General features: G+C 44.3%; 1 protein-coding gene across 2 annotated transcripts in view; it reads right to left on the bottom strand.

The window, feature by feature from the left end:
* The window catches only part of LOC147104565 (peptidyl-prolyl cis-trans isomerase FKBP8-like), a 48,075-nt gene extending 32,392 nt beyond the window's left edge, over positions 1-15,683 (bottom strand). Inside the window, exons 1-3 of one of the 2 annotated variants that reach the window (XM_085962154.1) lie at positions 15,593-15,683; positions 2,019-2,104; positions 1,768-1,937 (exon numbers count right to left, since the gene is read on the bottom strand). In XM_085962154.1, coding sequence (XP_085818280.1) covers positions 1,768-1,937; positions 2,019-2,082 — 234 coding nt within the window. In that variant the 5' untranslated portion in view covers positions 2,083-2,104; positions 15,593-15,683. Of the gene's footprint in view, positions 1-1,767; positions 2,105-15,592 lie in introns of those variants that run through there. The other variant, XM_085962153.1, reaches the window with a different exon arrangement.
* Between the last annotated feature and the right edge of the window lie 2,350 nt (positions 15,684-18,033).

Genomic DNA, 18,033 nt, shown 5'->3' with positions numbered 1-18,033 from the left:
GAAGCAACTGAGTGCACTGGACACAGCAAAGGTTATGGGTCCTGACTAGCCACCCCACTAGCCAGGCTATTTCAGTGTAGCTATGACTGACATCTACCCGACAATGTAGAAAATTGCCCAGGACAAAACTATGATAAATCTAACCTGGCTAATTACCTCATCACAATCATCAGTAAAGCGATAGAAGAAGTCATCAATAATGTCATCAAGCAACACATGCTCACCAGTAACCTGCTCATCGATGCTTTCCGGTTCTGCCAGAGCCACACAACTTTAAACCTCTTCGCAGCCTTGATCCAGACATGGACAGGGGATCTGAATGCCAGAGGAGAAGTGAGAATAGCTGCCCTTTGGCAGAGTTCGACTGACTATGACACCAAAGTGCCGTAGCAAACCTGAGGTCAATAGGGATCAAGGGGAAAATCCTCCACTAGTTGGCGCCATACCTGATACAATGGAAGATACTCATGGTTGCCAGTGGCCAATCATTGCATTCCCAGGAAACAATTGTAGGAGTTCCTCAGGGAAGCATTTTCAACTGCTTCAGCAATGACCTTCCCTTTATGATAAGGTTAGAAGTGGAACTGTTTGCTGACGATTCTACAGTGTTCAGCCCCATTCACAACTTCTCCAATGATGAAGCAACCCATGCCAGCCTACAGCAGGACCTGGACAACCAGGTTTGGGCTGACAAGTGACAGGTAACATTTACACCACATAATTATCAGGTAAGGAACATTTCCAACAAGAAACGGTCCAACTGCCTCCCCCTGACCTTCAGCGGCACCACCATTCCCGAGTCCCCCACCATCACCATCCTCGGACCACCACTGTCCAGAAGCTTAACTGGATGAGCCATAGCAACAACGTGGCTACAAGAGCAGGGCAGATGCTGGGTACTTTGTGATGAGTGGCTCATCTTCTGATCTCTCAATGCTTTTCCACCATCTACAAGGTTCAAGTCAGGAGTGTGATGCAATATTCACTACTCATATGGATGGGTGCAGCTGCTACAACACTTAAAAAACTGGACATTATCCAGGACAGAGCAGTGTGCTTGGTTGGCGCACCTGCCACTAGACTCAATATACATCCCCTCCACTACTGGTGCACTCCGGCTGTAGTATGTACTACCTCCAGAACGCACAACAGCATCTTACTTTGACAACACCTCCCAACCCACAACCTTTACCATAAAGAAGGACAAGAGCAGCAAGATCATGACAAGACCATCACCTCCAGGTTCACCCCCCCCCCACCCCCCCACCGGCCAGGCAATACATCTTTCTGACTTGGACATATACTTCTGTTCCTTCGTCACTACTGGGGCAAAGCCTTGGAATTCCCTACCTAACACCATCAGGGAAGCACCATAATATCAAATGTGCATAGTTCAAAAAGAAGGTCCAGCAGTATCTTGGGGCAACCAGGAATGGGCAATAACTGTAAGCATCACCCACATCCTGAGAGCAATAAAAAAATGTTCAGCATGTGCAAGAGCATTCTTGGATCTATGAATGGCCCATTCTGTCAGTCTTGCAACAAATATGAATCCAATCCTTGGCAGTCTAGTGGCTTTGGTCTTCAAATAGACCCTACTATTCACTGTATAAGACTGACCGATTCTTCTTAAAGCCGCCTTCCTTTTATATACAGTATGGCAACTTCATTCAGACTATGTAAACACCATGCTTGACATTAAAGACATACTGACTTTAACCTCATGTTGTTAATTTCCTTTAATTTGCTGATTTAACATTCACATACCTCATTGACATCACCACTACCTATCGTGAAGCTAAGATTTTGGGGTGGTTCAATATCTTTCCTATTTTCAAGCATTGTCCTTATCCAGATGTTGACACTTTGGCCAGTTTGTGGGTTGTCAAGTTGGTCACGGCCAGATTTGAGAGTTGTTTTCTTCAGCAGGCCGTTCCCTAAGGAAACAAGTTTACTGTCATGCTTTGATATACTTATCTCCGTTGTCTTGTTGATAATTGCATGGTCCATTTACATACCGAGCACATCAATCCAGCCTTCAAGATATTGCACCGAATCGCAGGCTACATGTTCATGCTCCATGTCACAGAATGTTCCAACAGCTCTATTGGGCACACAAAGATCAGATTCATGTCAAAAATTAGGTAACAAGAATCTCACATGCTGCAAATGGGTGTTCACCATAAAAAGAGCAGCAGCACCTTGGCTCTGTATAGTACATAAAACAACAAGCCTCAACACAAGGCTCAGTAGTCTCATGGGCCTGTTGCACACTGGAGGTGCCACACAGATAGTGATTTAGGAGTCATCTTAATACTTCCATACATTATAGCAGTTTGTGAAATCAGGCTATTTTGAAGCTCTCTAACAGTGACAAGGAGGGTTGCCATCTTTTACCAGTATCCAAAAAATGGATGGGATGGTGAATAGGGATGGAACTGTAGGAATTGATGAATTCCTAACTAAGAACTGAGGTCGACTCAGGCGATCAAACAAACGGGTTTTTAATGCAAAACTAAACGAGTTTAAACAGTTTGTTGAGATCGATACAGGAGAACCACGAAAACAGGTCTGTACAAGTTGAAGCTTCCACGAGGACTGCCAGGGCGGTCCCGTGGATGGCGTCATGACGTCATCATGTTTTTCCCGTGCTTGGGTGGTCACGTGATTAGCGGCATGACGTCATCGTGTTTGCCCGCGCTTTTAAAGGGACCACGCCCCGTACATGCAAACAGTGTATACAAACACAGAAATAACTAACAGACTGGTATAGGCTTAGGTTGGAGTAAAACATCGGTAAAGGGAATTATATACAGTTGCTCAGAGTCCCTTAGTGGCTCCGCCACAGAACCATCTTTTAAATATTGGTATTTGCTTTGCCAATGATGGAAATACATTGAAAATCTTAATAACTATTGTAAGGCACAAAAGTGGAAAAACGGACTCATTTTTTTTAGTGTCTGGTTAACATATTTCTCTCTCAAAAACTGGATGGTCGTCATCCCATTTTGGACAGGTAACAATTTTAGGGGGAGAAGTGATAATCCTGTTAAACGTGTGAGCTCCATTATTGTTGCATCAAAAGTCATTTTCAAAATTTAAAAAAATTAAGTGAATGTTGTCTGTATGAATATGAATTGGAAAACTCAAACAGTTTAGAGTCAGAGTTGTTAAGTGTAATGCATGACTACTTCATGAACCAATGCATCAGGAAAGCGATGAGAGCCATGCTCATCTGAGCTTGTATTCATATGTGACCCAGACAATGTAGAAAGAATGGAAGTCATGGCACCCTTGGGGAACAGTGGCCATGGAATGATCAAGTTCACCATGGTCTGAAGTTCAGAAATATCAAAGACCAGGAGCCAGATATATAACTTTAAAAGAGCTAATTTCAAAGAAATGAGGGAACAATATAACAAAAGTCGAACAACATGTTGTATGCACCTAGACTTTGAAAAGGCATTTGACAAGGTTTCCTGTGAAAGTATATTAGTTAAGCTCAAAGCTGTGGGGATTCAGGGTAAATCTTAGAAACAGATAAGAAATTGGCTGAAAGGTAGAAAACAGTCAATGGGTATGTCAGATGGGGGAAGTAGTGGGGCGCCCCAGGGATTGGTGATGGAACCACTGCTGTTTCTAATTGACATCAATGACTTGGATCCTGAAACTCATTGTAAATTCAGCAAGTTTGCAGATGATATCAAAATAGGAAGAATAGTGGAGTCGGGGGAGGTATCTCAGAAACGACAAAATGAATTGGACAAAATAAGTAAGTAGGCAGAACAATAGCAGATTAAATTTAATGCAGATAAGTGTAAAGTACTGCACATGGGAAGGAAAAATGGATGACACATGTGCCCCATGAATGGTATTGAAATAGCCAAGGATGAATTTGAAAGAGACCTAGGAGTCTTAGTACATGACACCAATGTTCCCTCTAAATTGTCTTTGCACTGGGTGGGCTACAAACTCCTCTGAGCGCTACATTTTTGTCCATGGGCAGTTTACATTTTAAAAGTCATTGAACTGCTGGGTTGCTACAACTGTAAGAATGAAGTGAAAGTACTTTACAGTATAAAAGACACTAAAAAAGGTGACCTTACTTAAGTGAAAATGTTACACATACGCCGCTGAAGAAAAAAATACCAGAAGGGCTAATTTATCAGTTCCACATAATCTGCATTGTAACAATAACCACTTAAAGCGTGGTTGTTAATTTTCTGCACCGACAACCTTGGTGCATTTATTTTTATAGCAAGGAGCACATTGTCAATCAGAATTTTTATTTTGTCCGGATTTGCTCGCTGACGTACCCCCCACTTCAACGCACTTCTGCAGGTAACAACAGAGAATGCTGGAAAAACTCAGCAGGTCAGGCAACATCCGTGGAGAGAAATTTGAGTTGACGTTCCGAAACGGCATCGGCAGCGGGTGGAGGCGGAGCAGCGCGGCAGAGCGACTACAAGAGGCCCCAGAGGATCAGAAACATAGAAACATAGAAGATAGGAGCAGGAGTAGGCCATTCGGCCCTTCGAGCCTGCTCCGCCATTCAATGAGATCATGGCTGATCATCCAAATTCAGTACCCTGTCCCTGCCTTCTCCCCATATCCCTTGATCCCTTTAGCCTTAAGAATTATATCCAACTCTTTTTAGAATATATTTAATGAACTGGCCTCCACCGCCCTCTGTGGCAGAGAATTCCACAGGTTCACCACTCTCTGGGTGAAGAAATTCCTCCTCATTTCAGTCCTAAATGGCTTACCCCTTATCCTTAGACTATGATCCCTGGTTCTGGACTCCCCGGCCATCATAAACATCCTTCCTGCATCTAGTTTGTCCAGGCCTGACAGAATTTTATAAGTTTCGATGAGATCCCCTCTCAATCTTCTAAACTCCAGTGAGTATAAGCCCAATCGACACAATCTATCCTCATACGTCATTCCTGCCATCCCAGGTATCAGCCTGGTGAATCTTCGCTGCACTCCTTCCATGGCAAGAACGTCCTTCCTCAGGTAAGGCGACCAAAACTGCACACAGTACTCAAGGTGCGGTCTCACCAAGGCCCTGTACAACTGTAGCAAGACATCCTTGTTCCTGTACTCGAACCCTCTTGCTACGAAGGCCAACATACCATTTGCCTTCTTAACCGCCTGCTGCACCTGCATGCTTACCTTCAGCGACTGGTGCACAAGAACACCCAGGTCTCTTTGCACTTCCCCTTCTCCCAATCTATTGCCATTCAAATAATAATCTGCCTTCCTGTTTTTGCCACCGAAGTGGATAACCTCACATTTATCCACATGTTTCTGCCCAATCACCCAATCTGTCCAAATCGTACTGGAGTTTCACGACATCCTCCTCACAGCTTACCCTCCCACCCAGCTTTGTGTCGTCTGCAAATTTGGAGATATTACATCCAATTCCCTCGTCCAGATCATTAATATATATTGTGAACAGCTGGGGTCCTTGGACCGATCCTTGCGGTACCCCACTAGTCACTGCCTGCCACTCGGAAAACGACCCTTTTATTCCAACTCTTTGCTTTCTGTCCGCCAACCAGTTCTCTATCCAAGTCAATACCTTGCCCCCAATCCCATGTGCCTTAATTTTGCACGCTAATCTCTTATGTGGGACCTTATCGAAAGCCTTCTGAAAGTCCAAATACACCACATCCACTGGTTCTCCCTTATCTATTTTACCAGTTACATCCTCAAAAAATTCCAGTAGATTAGTCAAGCATGATTTACCTTTTGTAAATCCATGTTGACTTTGTCCGATCCTGTCACTGCTTACCAAGTGCTCTGCTATTACATCTTTTATAATAGATTCTAGCATTTTCCCCACTACCGATGTCAGGCTTACCGGTCTATAATTCCCCGCTTTTTCTCGACCACCTTTTTTGAATAGTGGGGTAATCGGCATCGGCAGCGGCGGGAGGCGGAGCAGCGCGGCAGAGCGACTACAAGAGGCCCCAGAGGCTCAGGTAGGCCTCAGTGCGGCATCGGCAGCGGGTGGAGGTGGAGCAGCGCGACATAGCGACTACAAGAGGCCCCAGAGGCTCAGGTAGGCCTCAGTGCGGCATCGGCAACGGGTGGAGGTGGAGCAGCGCGGCAGAGCGACTACAAGAGGCCCCAGAGGCTCAGGTAGCCCTCAGTGCGGCATCGGCAGCGGGTGGAGGCGGAGCAGCGCGGCAGAGCGACTACAAGAGGCCCCAGAGGCTCAGGTAGGCCTCAGTGCGGCATCGGCAGCGGGTGGAGGCGGAGCAGCGCGGCAGAGCGACTACAAGAGGCCCCAGAGGCTCAGGTAGGCCTCAGTGCGGCATCGGCAGCGGGTGGAGGCGGAGCAGCGCGGCAGAGCGACTACAAGAGGCCCCAGAGGCTCAGGTAGGCCTCAGTGCGGCATCGGCAGCGGGTGGAGGCGGAGCAGCGCGGCAGAGCGACTACAAGAGGCCCCAGAGGCTCAGGTAGGCCTCACCAATCTCCAATCTCAGGCAAGGAGAGAGGTAAAAAGTATTCAAGGTGTGACGTCACCACAAAACCGGTAGGTGATTGGTTGGAGTATTTCTCTCGTTTTAAAACTTTAAGTCTGTGGTTTATAGTTTTTAAGGTTGCTGTGGTGTACCAAGGCCTTTCTGGTGCAGAGTGACTGTTGGTAAACCATTTAACTGGTGTAACTAGAGGGATTGATTTAATTTAAATCCAATTAATTAAAGGGGATACTAGCATCTAAAATCGGGCAGAGGGTGTCCATAACTAACAATAAAAAAATTAATTAATTAAATAGAATGGAGCAGGTGATGTGTTACTGTTGCAAGATGTGGGAGCTGGTGAACCCCATTGAGGCTCACGGTGATTACGTTTGTGACAAGTGTCTGGTGCTACAGGAACTCCAGCTCCGTGTTGATGAGCTGGAGTCTGAGCTGCAGACACTGCGACACATCAGGGAGGGGGAGAAGTACCTGGACTCTGTGTATCAGGAGGTGGTCACACCTATGGAGTTAAGTAATTCAGATGTAGCCCATGGTCAGGGACAGGACGGTGTGACTACGAGTGAGGCAGGTACGGGGATCCAGGAGGTAGAGCTGGAGGAGCCGCAGCTCTTGCTCTTGACCAACAGGTTCGAGGTTCTTACTCCCTGTGGGGACAGGAGCAGGGACTGCAGGGAGGATGAGCAACCTGGCCACAGCACCGTGGAACGGGGGGCCATTCAAGAGGGGGGAGTAAATAGAAATGTTGTAGTGGTAGGGGATAGTATTATTAGCGGGATAGATAGAGTTCTCTGCAGCCGAGAGCGAGAGTCCCGAAGGCTGTGTTGCCTACCCGGTGCCAGGGTTAAGGACATCTCCTCTGGACTGGAAAGAAACTTGCAGTGGGAGGGGGTGGATCCAGTTGTCGTGGTCCATGTTGGTACAAACGACGTAGATAGGACTAGGAAGCCGGTTCTGTTAAAGGAGTATGAGCAGCTAGGGGTCAAATTAAAAAACAGAACCTCAAGGGTAATAATCACTGGATTATTACCTGAGCCACGAGCGAATTTGGCTAGGACAAATAAAATTAGAGAGTTAAATGCGTGGCTCAAAGACTGGTGTGGGAGAAATGGGTTTTGCTTCCTGGGACACTGGCACCAGTACTGGGGCAGGCAGGAGCTGTTCCGTTGGGACGGGCTTCACTTGGCCAGTGCTGGGACTAGAGTCCTGGCGGATCATATAACTAGGGCTGTAGAGAGGGCTTTAAACTAACTAGTGGGGGGGAGGTTCCTAGAGAGCAAATGATAAAAATGACAACAGAGAAGGTCATAGACTTAGGTAGCAGTGGGGAAATTAAAAACCAGAGTGTGTCAGGAAGGGGCAGAAGGTATGGAGTAAAAGGTAAAGTAATAAAAAGGGCAAAAGCAGGAACTAAGTGTCACAAAACATATTTGAAAGTTCTCTATCTGAATGCACGTAGCATTCGTAACAAAATAGACGAGTTAATGGCACAAATAATTACATATGGGTATGATCTTGTGGCCATTACAGAAACATGGCTGCAGGGTGACAATGCCTGGGAATTAAACATACCAGGTTATTTAACGATCAGGAAGGACAGGCAGGAAGGAAGGGGAGGTGGGGTGGCTATGTTAATAAAGGAAGGAATCACTGTAATACAGAGAAATGATATTCGGTCAAAAGATCAGGATAATGAAACAGTTTGGGTGGAGGTAAGGAATAACAAGGGGAAAAAAACACTAGTGGGCGTAGTCTATAGGCCTCCAAACAGTTGCAACTCTGTTGGACGGAGTATCAATCAGGAAATAGTTGAGGCTTGTAATAAGGGAACATCTATAATTATGGGGGATTTTAACTATCATATTAATTGGACAAATCAAATTGGGCAGGGCTGCCTTGAGGATGAGTTCATTGAGTGTATTAGGGATGGGTTTCTTGAGCAGTATATAACTGAACCGACCAGGGGGCAAGCAACCTTAGATCTGGTCCTGTGTAACGAGACAGGATTAATTAAAAATGTCCTAGTAAAGGATCCCCTTGGAATGAGTGACCATAACATGGTTGAATTCCATATTCAATTGGAGGATGAGAAGGTTGGATCTCAAACAAGCGTGCTAAGCTTGAATAAAGGAGACTATGAAGGTATGAGAGCGGAATTGAGTCGAGTGGATTGGGAAAATAGATTAAAGGGTAAGACGATACATGATCAGTGGTGTACATTTAAGGAGTTATTTTACAACTTCCAAAAAATATATATTCCACTGAGAAGAAAAGGGTGTAAAAGAAAAGACAGTCATCCGTGGCTAAGTAAAGAAATTAAGGATAGTATTCAACTAAAAACAAGGGCATATAAGGTAGCCAAATCTAATGGGAGGATAGAGGATTGGGAAAACTTTAAAAGACAGCAAAAAGTAACAAAAAGATTGATTAAGAAAGGGAAGATAGATTATGAAAGTAAATTAGCAAAAAATATAAAAACAGATAGTAAGAGTTTTTATAGTTATATAAAAAGAAAAAGGGTGGCTGAAGTAAATGTTGGTCCCTTAGAGGATGAGACCGGGAAATTAATGGTGGGAAATATGGAGATGGCAAAAACACTGAATGAATATTTTGTATCAGTCTTTACAGTAGAAGACACTAAGAATATCCCAACACTGGACAAACAGGGGGCTATAGGGGGGGAGGAGCTAAACACGATCAAAATCACTAAGGAAGTGGTACTCGGTAAAATAATGGGACTCAAGGCGGATAAATCACCTGGACCTGATGGCTTACATCCTAGGGTCTTGAGGGAAGTGGCGGTAGGGATTGTGGATGCATTGGTAATAATTTTCCAAAACTCCCTGGAATCGGCAAACGTCCCGGCAGACTGGAAAACTGCTAATGTAACACCCTTATTTAAAAAGGGCAGTAGACAGAAGGCTGGAAACTATAGACCGGTTAGCCTAACATCTGTGGTAGGTAAAATATTGGAGTCCATTATTAAGGAGACAGTAACAGGACATTTGGATAATCATAATTTAATAGGACAAAGTCAGCATGGTTTTATGAAGGGGAAGTCATGTTTGACAAATTTGCTGGAGTTCTTTGAGGAAGTAACATATAGGGTGGATAAAGGGGAACCAGTGGACGTAGTGTATTTAGACTTCCAAAAGGCATTTGACAAGGTGCCACACAAAAGATTATTGCTTAAGATAAAAAATCACGGGATTGGGGGTAATATTCTGGCATGGATAGAGGATTGGCTATCTAACAGAAAGCAGAGAGTTGGGATAAATGGTTCATTCTCGGACTGGCAATCAGTAACTAGTGGTGTTCCACAGGGGTCAGTGCTGGGTCCCCAACTCTTTACAATCTATATTAATGATTTGGAGGAGGGGACCGAGTGTAACATATCAAAGTTTGCAGATGATACTAAGATGGGAGGGAAAGTAGTGAGTGAGGAGGACATAAAAAACCTGCAAGGGGACATAGACAGGCTTAGTAAGTGGGCAGAGATTTGGCAGATGGAATACAATACTGGAAAGTGTGAGGTTATGCACTTTGGCAGGAAAAATCGTAGAGCAAGTTATTATCTTAATGGCAAGAAACTGGAAAGTACTGAAGTACAAAGGGATCTGGGGGTCCTGGTGCACGAAACTCAAAAGGTCTCACCAAGGCCCTGTACAACTGTAGCAAGACATCCTTGTTCCTGTACTCGAACCCTCTTGCTACGAAGGCCAACATACCATTTGCCTTCTTAACCGCCTGCTGCACCTGCATGCTTACCTTCAGCGACTGGTGCACAAGAACTTTGGTGTCCATACTTAAGAAAAGACATACTTGCTCTCGAGTCAGTACAAAGAAGGTTCACTCGGTTAATCCCGGGGATGAGGGGATGGACATATGAGGAGAGGTTGAGTAGATTGGGACTCTACTCATTGGAGTTCAGAAGAATGAGAGGCGATCTTATTGAAACATATAAGATTGTGAAGGGGTTGGATCGGGTGGATGCGGGGAGGATGTTCCCGATGATGGGTGAAACTAGAACTAGGGGGCATAGTCTTAGAATAAGGGGCTGCTCTTTCAAAACTGAGATGAGGAGGAACTACTTCACTCAGAGTGTGGTAGGTCCATGGAATATGCTGCCCCAAAAAGCTGTAGAAGCTACATCATTACATAAATTTAAAACAGAAATAGACAGTTTCCTAGAAGTAAAGGGAATTAAGGGTTACGGGGAGCGGGCAGGAATTTGGACATGAGTCTAGGTTCGGATCGGTCATGGCCCTGTGGGTAGCGGAGCGGGCCTAGGGGCCGTGTAGCCTGATCCTGCTCCTATTTCGTGTGTCTAATTCTGTTAGATTCAGGAGATGGTTCAGTGATAGTAGATTGGCGGTTAGGATCAGATCAGCCATGATCTTATTGAATGGCGGAGCAGGCTCGAGGGGCCGATTGGCCTACTCCTGCTCCTATTTCTTATGTTCTTATGTTATTTTGGATTTCCAGCATCTGCAGTATTTTGCTATCACACTTCTGTAGGTTTTCAGCAGACTCTGCAAATAAACGCAAAATTCCAATGCCATGTTTCCGGTTGCATATAGTGTTAACTGCAACAAAACGAGCTTTTTGAACTGAGTGGCATTTCAGACAGTCCAGTTTCCATTCAGTCCATTTTTTAACCACTTGTAAATTCTCGATTAATTTTGGCTTCAGAACATAATTTACACACAACCCCGTCACTCATTGAATACTGAAAAATGTCTCCCAGTTTCAAATGGCCCCTACCAGAGATATCGTCGGTTGATTCGGTTACGACAATTTCCAAAATCCAATCATAGAATCATAGAATAGTACAGCACAGAAAGAGGTCATTCAGCTGATCGAGTCTGCGCTGGCTCGTTCAAAGAGCAATCCAGTTAGTCCCACTCTTTCCCCAAATCCCTGCAATTTTTTCTCCTTCAACTATTTATCCAATTCCCTTTTGAAGACTACTATTGAATCTGTATCCACCACCGTATCAGGCGGTGCATTCCAAATCCTAACCAGTCGTTGCGTAAAACAGTTTTTCCTCATGTCACCTCTGGTTCTTTTGCCAATCACCTTAAATCTGTGCCCTCTGGTTATCGACCCTTTAGCCATTGAAAACAGTTTCTCTTTATTTACTGTATCTATATCCTTCATGATTTTAAACACCTCTATCAAATCTCCTCTTAGCCTTCACCGCTGTAAGGAAATCAACCCCCAGCTTCTCCAGTCTATCCACATAACTAATCCCTCATCCCTGGAACCATTCTAGTAAATCTCTTCTGTACCTTCTCCAAAGCCTTTACATCCTTCCTAAAGCATGGTGCCCAGAATTGGACACAATACTAGAGCTGAACTACTGTTTTATATAGGTTTTATTATATAGGTTTACCATAACTTCCTTGCTTTTGTACTCTATGGGGTCGATTTTCAGTGTGCCGTGAGGCGGGCTTTTAGGCGTGCGGGGGGCTAAAATCCTGAATTCGGGGGTCCCAACACCATCCCACCCAAAACCCGCCTCCATGTAAGTTTCAAAGGAGGCGGGTACCCGCCCTGCACTGGGACCCGCCGACCCGAGGCTGGAAGGGATTAGTGCCAATTAACTGCCTGTTAACAGGTAGTTAACAGGCAGTTTTTAGCCTAATCCCTATTTTGAAGGTTGTCATGTGGGATTCCCGACGGCTCCAAACCACGCCAAGTTAGAGGAGTCGGGCAGTCGGGTTGAAGGACTTGGAGGGGTCGAGATGTCGGTGTTCAGGTGTGTAATGTCCGTGTGTAATTGAGACACGGACTGCAGAAGTTGGTTATAACAGGTGTTTACTGAATGGAGACAAAACTGGAACTACTATACAGGCTTATATACGGGGGTGGTCACTACTGGTACTGCAGTATACAGGGGCTGCAGAATATAGTTCCTTCTTCAAGGTACATACACTACAAGGTGAGTGATGTGTGCATGAGTGCAAAGGTAAGTGTGTTTGGTGTGTCTAAAGTGTGTAAAGAAGTTTAAATTACCTGTACTTACCTTTACAGCCTTCCTTCCTCTAGGTTTCGGGAGTCCATCATTCAGCCGACACAGAAAGCAGAATGGCTGCGATCTGTCAAAAGTGACAGTCTGCAGCTTTCAGTGCCGGCGAGATTTCTAACTGAGTCTGCATAGAAGGACTCAGGTTAGAAGTAAGACTGTCAGTGTTTGACAGCTTCAAACAGCTGTGAAACACTGATATTTCATCTGTCAACACGTCTTAACAGATGAAATTTCAGTCTGTGACATCACCTGTTGCCAGGTGGCCCTTAATTGGCCTGCTGAGCCCGCTGGACGGGCTCAACAAGGTCAATCAAGTGAAAATCGCGTGGATTGGCCGCATCTCGATGGAGGCGGGACTACAACCCAAAAGTTGTAGTCCCGCCTCCTTCCCTACTTCTAAATGAAAATCCAGCCCTATGCCTCTATTTACAAAGTCCAGGATCCCATATGCTTTATTAACTGCTTTGTTAACCTGTCCTGCCACCTTAAAAGATTTGTGCACAAGCCTCTCTGTTCTTGCACCCCCTTTAAAATTCGACCATTTATTGTGTATGGTCTGCTCATTCCTCCTACCAAAATATATCACCTCACACTTCTCTGTGTTAAATTTCATCTGCCATGTGTCCCCCCATTCCACCAGCCTGCCTGTGCCTTCTTGAAATCCATTACTATTTTCCTCACTGTTTACTACACTTCCAATTTTTGTGTCATCTGCAAATTTCGAAATTGTGCCCTGTACCCCCAAGTCCAAATCATTAATGTACATTAAAAACAGCAGTGGTCCTAGTACTGAACCTCTTTAAATGTTGAACAGCAATTTTTCTGAGATACAGTTGGTGCCTGGGCTCCTGCCTTTCGCTTGGACATGGTATTCGGTGAAAACGCGAACACAGTTATAAACCAGCGAAGTTGTGAGCAGCCTGATTATTTCAATGCGTGCTACATTCCAGATTGCTGCACGGCGGCGCACGTGCACATCTTTGAGGGAACACTGCTTGACACTCAATGGGCTCGATTTTGTCAATGGGGAGCTTTTGGAGGTGGGACTCCCACTTTTTGGGTTGTAGTCCCGCCTCCATCAACTTGTGGCCAACCCATGCTATTTTCCCTTGATTGACCTTGTTAAGCCCGCCCAGCGGGCTTAGCAGGCCAATTAAGGGAAAGCCGGTTACTGGTGACATCAGCGATTGACATTTCATCTGTCAAGAGCTTTTGACAGATGAAAAATCAGCGTTTGACAGCTCTGTGAAGCTGTCAAACACTGACAATCTGTCTTTTAACTTGTGTCCTTCTACTCAGACTCAGTTAGAGAGCTCTCCAGACCAGAAAGCAGAGGCTGCAGCTTTTGACAGTTCGGCGGCCATTCTGCTTTCTGTGCCGGTGAGCTGAGGGACTCCCGAGAACTGAAGGAAGGAAGCCTGCAGGAGAAAGTAAAGGTAAGTAAAACTTCTTAAAACACTTTACACTTACCTCACACACTTACCCCTGCACACATGCACCCATCACTCACCTGCACAACGGACATCTCGACCCCTCCAACCCCTGCAGACCGACGGTCCGCCTCGCTAACTTGGCGTGGTTCGAAGCCGTCGGACAGCCCACACTTCAGGGCTAAAAATAGGGATTAGGCAAAAAACTGCCTGTTAACTACCTGTTAACAGGCAGTTAATTGGCACTAATTCTCTTCCCGCCTCGGGGAGGCGGCTCCCAGCACAGATCGGATACCCGCCTCCTGGGACATTGGCACAGAGGCGGGTTGGGGGCGGGATGGGTTACTGCCCCCCGATTCTGCAATTTTCCCACCACTCCCACCTCCAAACCCGCCTCCTCGGGGCTTAGAAAATTGAGCCCAATGTGTCTAACCAATGCAGAGCAGCAATCAGCAAAGCCGGCAACATGTCATACATTGGCCAAACGGTAGAATACAAGCCACAGAAAGTCATGCTCAAACTGTATACTGTTCTGGTCAGACCACAATTTGAGGACTATGTACAGGGCTGTTCACCGAGACACAACGGAGACTTTCAAACATTGGAGGCAGTGCAGAGAAGAGCCATAAGGATAATCAAGAACTGAATTAACAGTCGCGATGGTCCTGAGCTTAGGGGTGTTTCCGTGATTGTGCCATTTCAACAGCGTATGTTTACGCAGCTCCTTCACACCATGGGGTAAGATTTCCTCTCTATGTTGGGTGTAGCAAACTTTTAAACACCCTGACAAAGAAGGGGATTATGATTTCTCTACCCTTACGCACTGAAGAATTTTTCACCTCCATCAGCTTCAGTAAAGCCTCCAAACCACTTCACCTTATGATTTCACCAGCATGCACCACCAAAATAAATATTTGATTATCACAAGGAACTGAAAAATTAAAGAGAAAAGGTTATATAATACTTCAACAGCTTTGAGTATAACAGTTTTCAGCAGAGATTCCATCTGTAAAACACACAAGCTTTAGAGATCATACAACCCTTTCTGTACTAGTGTAGGAGTCTCTGCACTCCTAACAAAGAATCTATAACTTACTGGAAGTTAACAAACTGAATTTATTGTCTAAGAACTTTACAAAACAAGAAACTACAGGAGAAGCTCAAAACAGGTCTTTTCTCTTTCAATCCACACGAGGACTGGCTGGCCCCGCCCTCTACCTCTGACGTCATGACGTCATCACGTTTCCCGCCGAAGGGGACGTCACGTGACCCACATGATGATGTCATCACGTCAGATCGCGATGTTGTCGATCTAGCTCTGTTTAACCAGAGCCAACTTGAAAGGTAATAACATTGGTTACAGACAATTAATGCTAGAGGTAATAACATTGGTTACAGACAATTATGTAAGTCACTGTAAGAGTCTCTTAGTGGTTTTGCCACACTAGCACAAAAAAGTTAGCAAGTTACTTAGCTCTTCCTTTTGTTTTAGTAAAAAACACATAAATTGAATGCATTACAGTCAGCAGTAATGGAATCGTGCTACATTGGCAGATGGTAGGGTTGCTTGTTACGAGGTTCCCAGTACAGTACGGCTTCCCAGAGGGATTCACAGCAAGAGGAACACTAACTCCAGTCACCTGCAGGTGGGTCAGGTGCAGACAGCTGTCGCTTTCCTTCCTGGACACAATATCATGAGTTTTTAGTGAGTTCACCCTCACTTTATGTTTCCAACTCTGGAGAAGAAAGAAAAATAAAACCTAGTTAAGTAATCCACACTAAAATTTGCAACGGTCTTACATTTTCCTACATTATAACAGTGACTACACTTAATTGGCTGTAAAGCGCTTTGGGACTTCCAGTACTCCTGAAAGGCGCTAAAGAAATGCAAGTGTCTTTTTTTTTTACATAAGGTGGATTAAATTGGTGGCAACGTTGATGAAAGTTGTGAATTTTATTTCTGATCATTACACCTAAATTTATACATGGCCATTTGGAAGCCACAGCGATATTATCTAACCAAAAAGGAAGTACATTTGAAGGAGGCCATTCAGCCCATGTAGCTCTAACTTCAAATACAAAAACCTACAGTTCTCTTATTACAGTATCTGACTGCGCCTTCAATCATTTTTGCCTCCAATAACTTACTGAGAAGATATTCTGGATATTAATCACCCTGCATGAAGAAGAACTACAACTTATATAGCACCTTGAAATAAAGAATAGATTTGCCTTTCTAATCTAGGCTTTATTAACTTAAAAATCCTGTAGCACATCTTTCAACACCCAGTCCCAACTAAAGGCTGGAAAGAACTGAATTTAAGATGGCTACCACAAATCACATGACATCAACTACCAATGAGATTACAGCATATATCCCAAGGCAGGAAACAAACAACCAATCACAATACTTCTTACTAAACATAAAGAATAATCACCACATTCACCCCTCCTTTTAAAATATACTCCAACCTAAATAACCTTTACAATTTATAATTAATTATTTACAACTAAAACTATGCACAGACAAAATAAAACTATTCAACATGACACAATACTAAGTGAGCAACAACAAATAGTAACATTGCACATAAGTATTAAGTATCTCTCAACTAAAACAATATAATATAATATTTCAACAATTTTAAAACATTACTATCAATTTAAAAGTCCATTTTCAATCGGTCGACCGGATATCTTGTTTGTGTCGACCTTCTTAACCTTGGTGAAATTCCTTGCCCTCCCACACCAGGAGACACAGAAGTATCTTCTGCAGGAAGGCTATCCATATCCCGATTTTCAACGGTTTCCGGATTAGAAATCCCATCAGGAGGTAAACTGGGATGGTCATGAACATCCATCGAGGGCTGGCTAATAGAAGTATAATTATCTGCAGTCGGATTGGAAATATTCGTAGTATCTGTAACAGCATCCACATTATCTGAATCATGACTATTGTTAATATCCTCAGAAGAGGGCTGGCCACCACAAGGAGCCAAGTCTTTAATTGAAACGGTACTTTCTTTCCCATCTTGGAATCGAATATGAGCATATTGGGAATTTGCCTCCAACAGCTCCACCTCCTCCACTAAAGGATCATATTTTGACAATCTAACATGGCGTCGAAGCAGCACAGGTCCCTGCATAGTAAGCCATGAAGGTACCGAATATCCCGTAGTAGATCTCCGCGGATAGTTAAAGAGCCTTTCATGGGGGGTCACATTAGTAGCCGTTGAAAGCAATGATCTAATGTAATGCAGGGCATCAGGCAGTACCATTTCCCACTGTGTATTCTTAAGGTTCCGGGATGTCAAAGCCAACATAACTGCCTTCCAGATCACCCCATTGTATTGTTCGCACTGTCCATTACCCTGGGGATTATACGGGGTAGTTCTGCTAGTAGAAATTCCCCGACTCTGAAGGTATTCCTTCAACTGGGAAGACATAAAAGAACTTCCCTGATCTGAATGGATATACGCAGGCATCCCAAAGATGACAAAAAGTTGAGTCAGACATTTGATAACTGTAGCAGCTGATACATCTGCGCAAGGAAAAGCAAAAGGGAACCTTGAAAACTCATCCACAACAGTAAATATATATCGGTTTTGAGTAGTTGAAGGAAGAGGCCCCTTAAAATCGACGCTCAAACGTTCAAAAGGAGAAGTAGCCTTTATAAGATGAGCTCGTTGAGGCTTAAAGAAATTCAGTTTACACCGAGCACAGATAGAACATGATGAAGTCATCCGCTTGACGTCTTCAACTGAAAAGGGCAAATTCTTACTGCGTACGAAGTGTATCATCCTTGTAACCCCAGGATGGCATAAGGCATTGTGAAGATTAATAAGCGTATCTCCGTGAATCACAGAACAATAAGCCCTCGACAGCGCATCAGCAGCAACATTATCCTTCCCCGGACGATAAACTATATCAAAATGGTAACATGCCAACTCAATCCTCCACCTCATTATTTTATCATTCTTAATCTTTCCAAAATGTTTGACATCAAACATAAAGGACACAGACTTTTGATCAGTTACCAACGTAAAATGTCGCCCCGATAAATAATGTCTCCATTTACGCA

The sequence above is a fragment of the Somniosus microcephalus genome, chromosome 19 (assembly GCF_052327205.1).
Source record: "Somniosus microcephalus isolate GS21.2 chromosome 19, FLI_Smic_1.0, whole genome shotgun sequence".
Taxonomy (NCBI): domain Eukaryota; kingdom Metazoa; phylum Chordata; class Chondrichthyes; order Squaliformes; family Somniosidae; genus Somniosus; species Somniosus microcephalus.
This window is presented reverse-complemented; position numbering and strand designations above follow the sequence as displayed.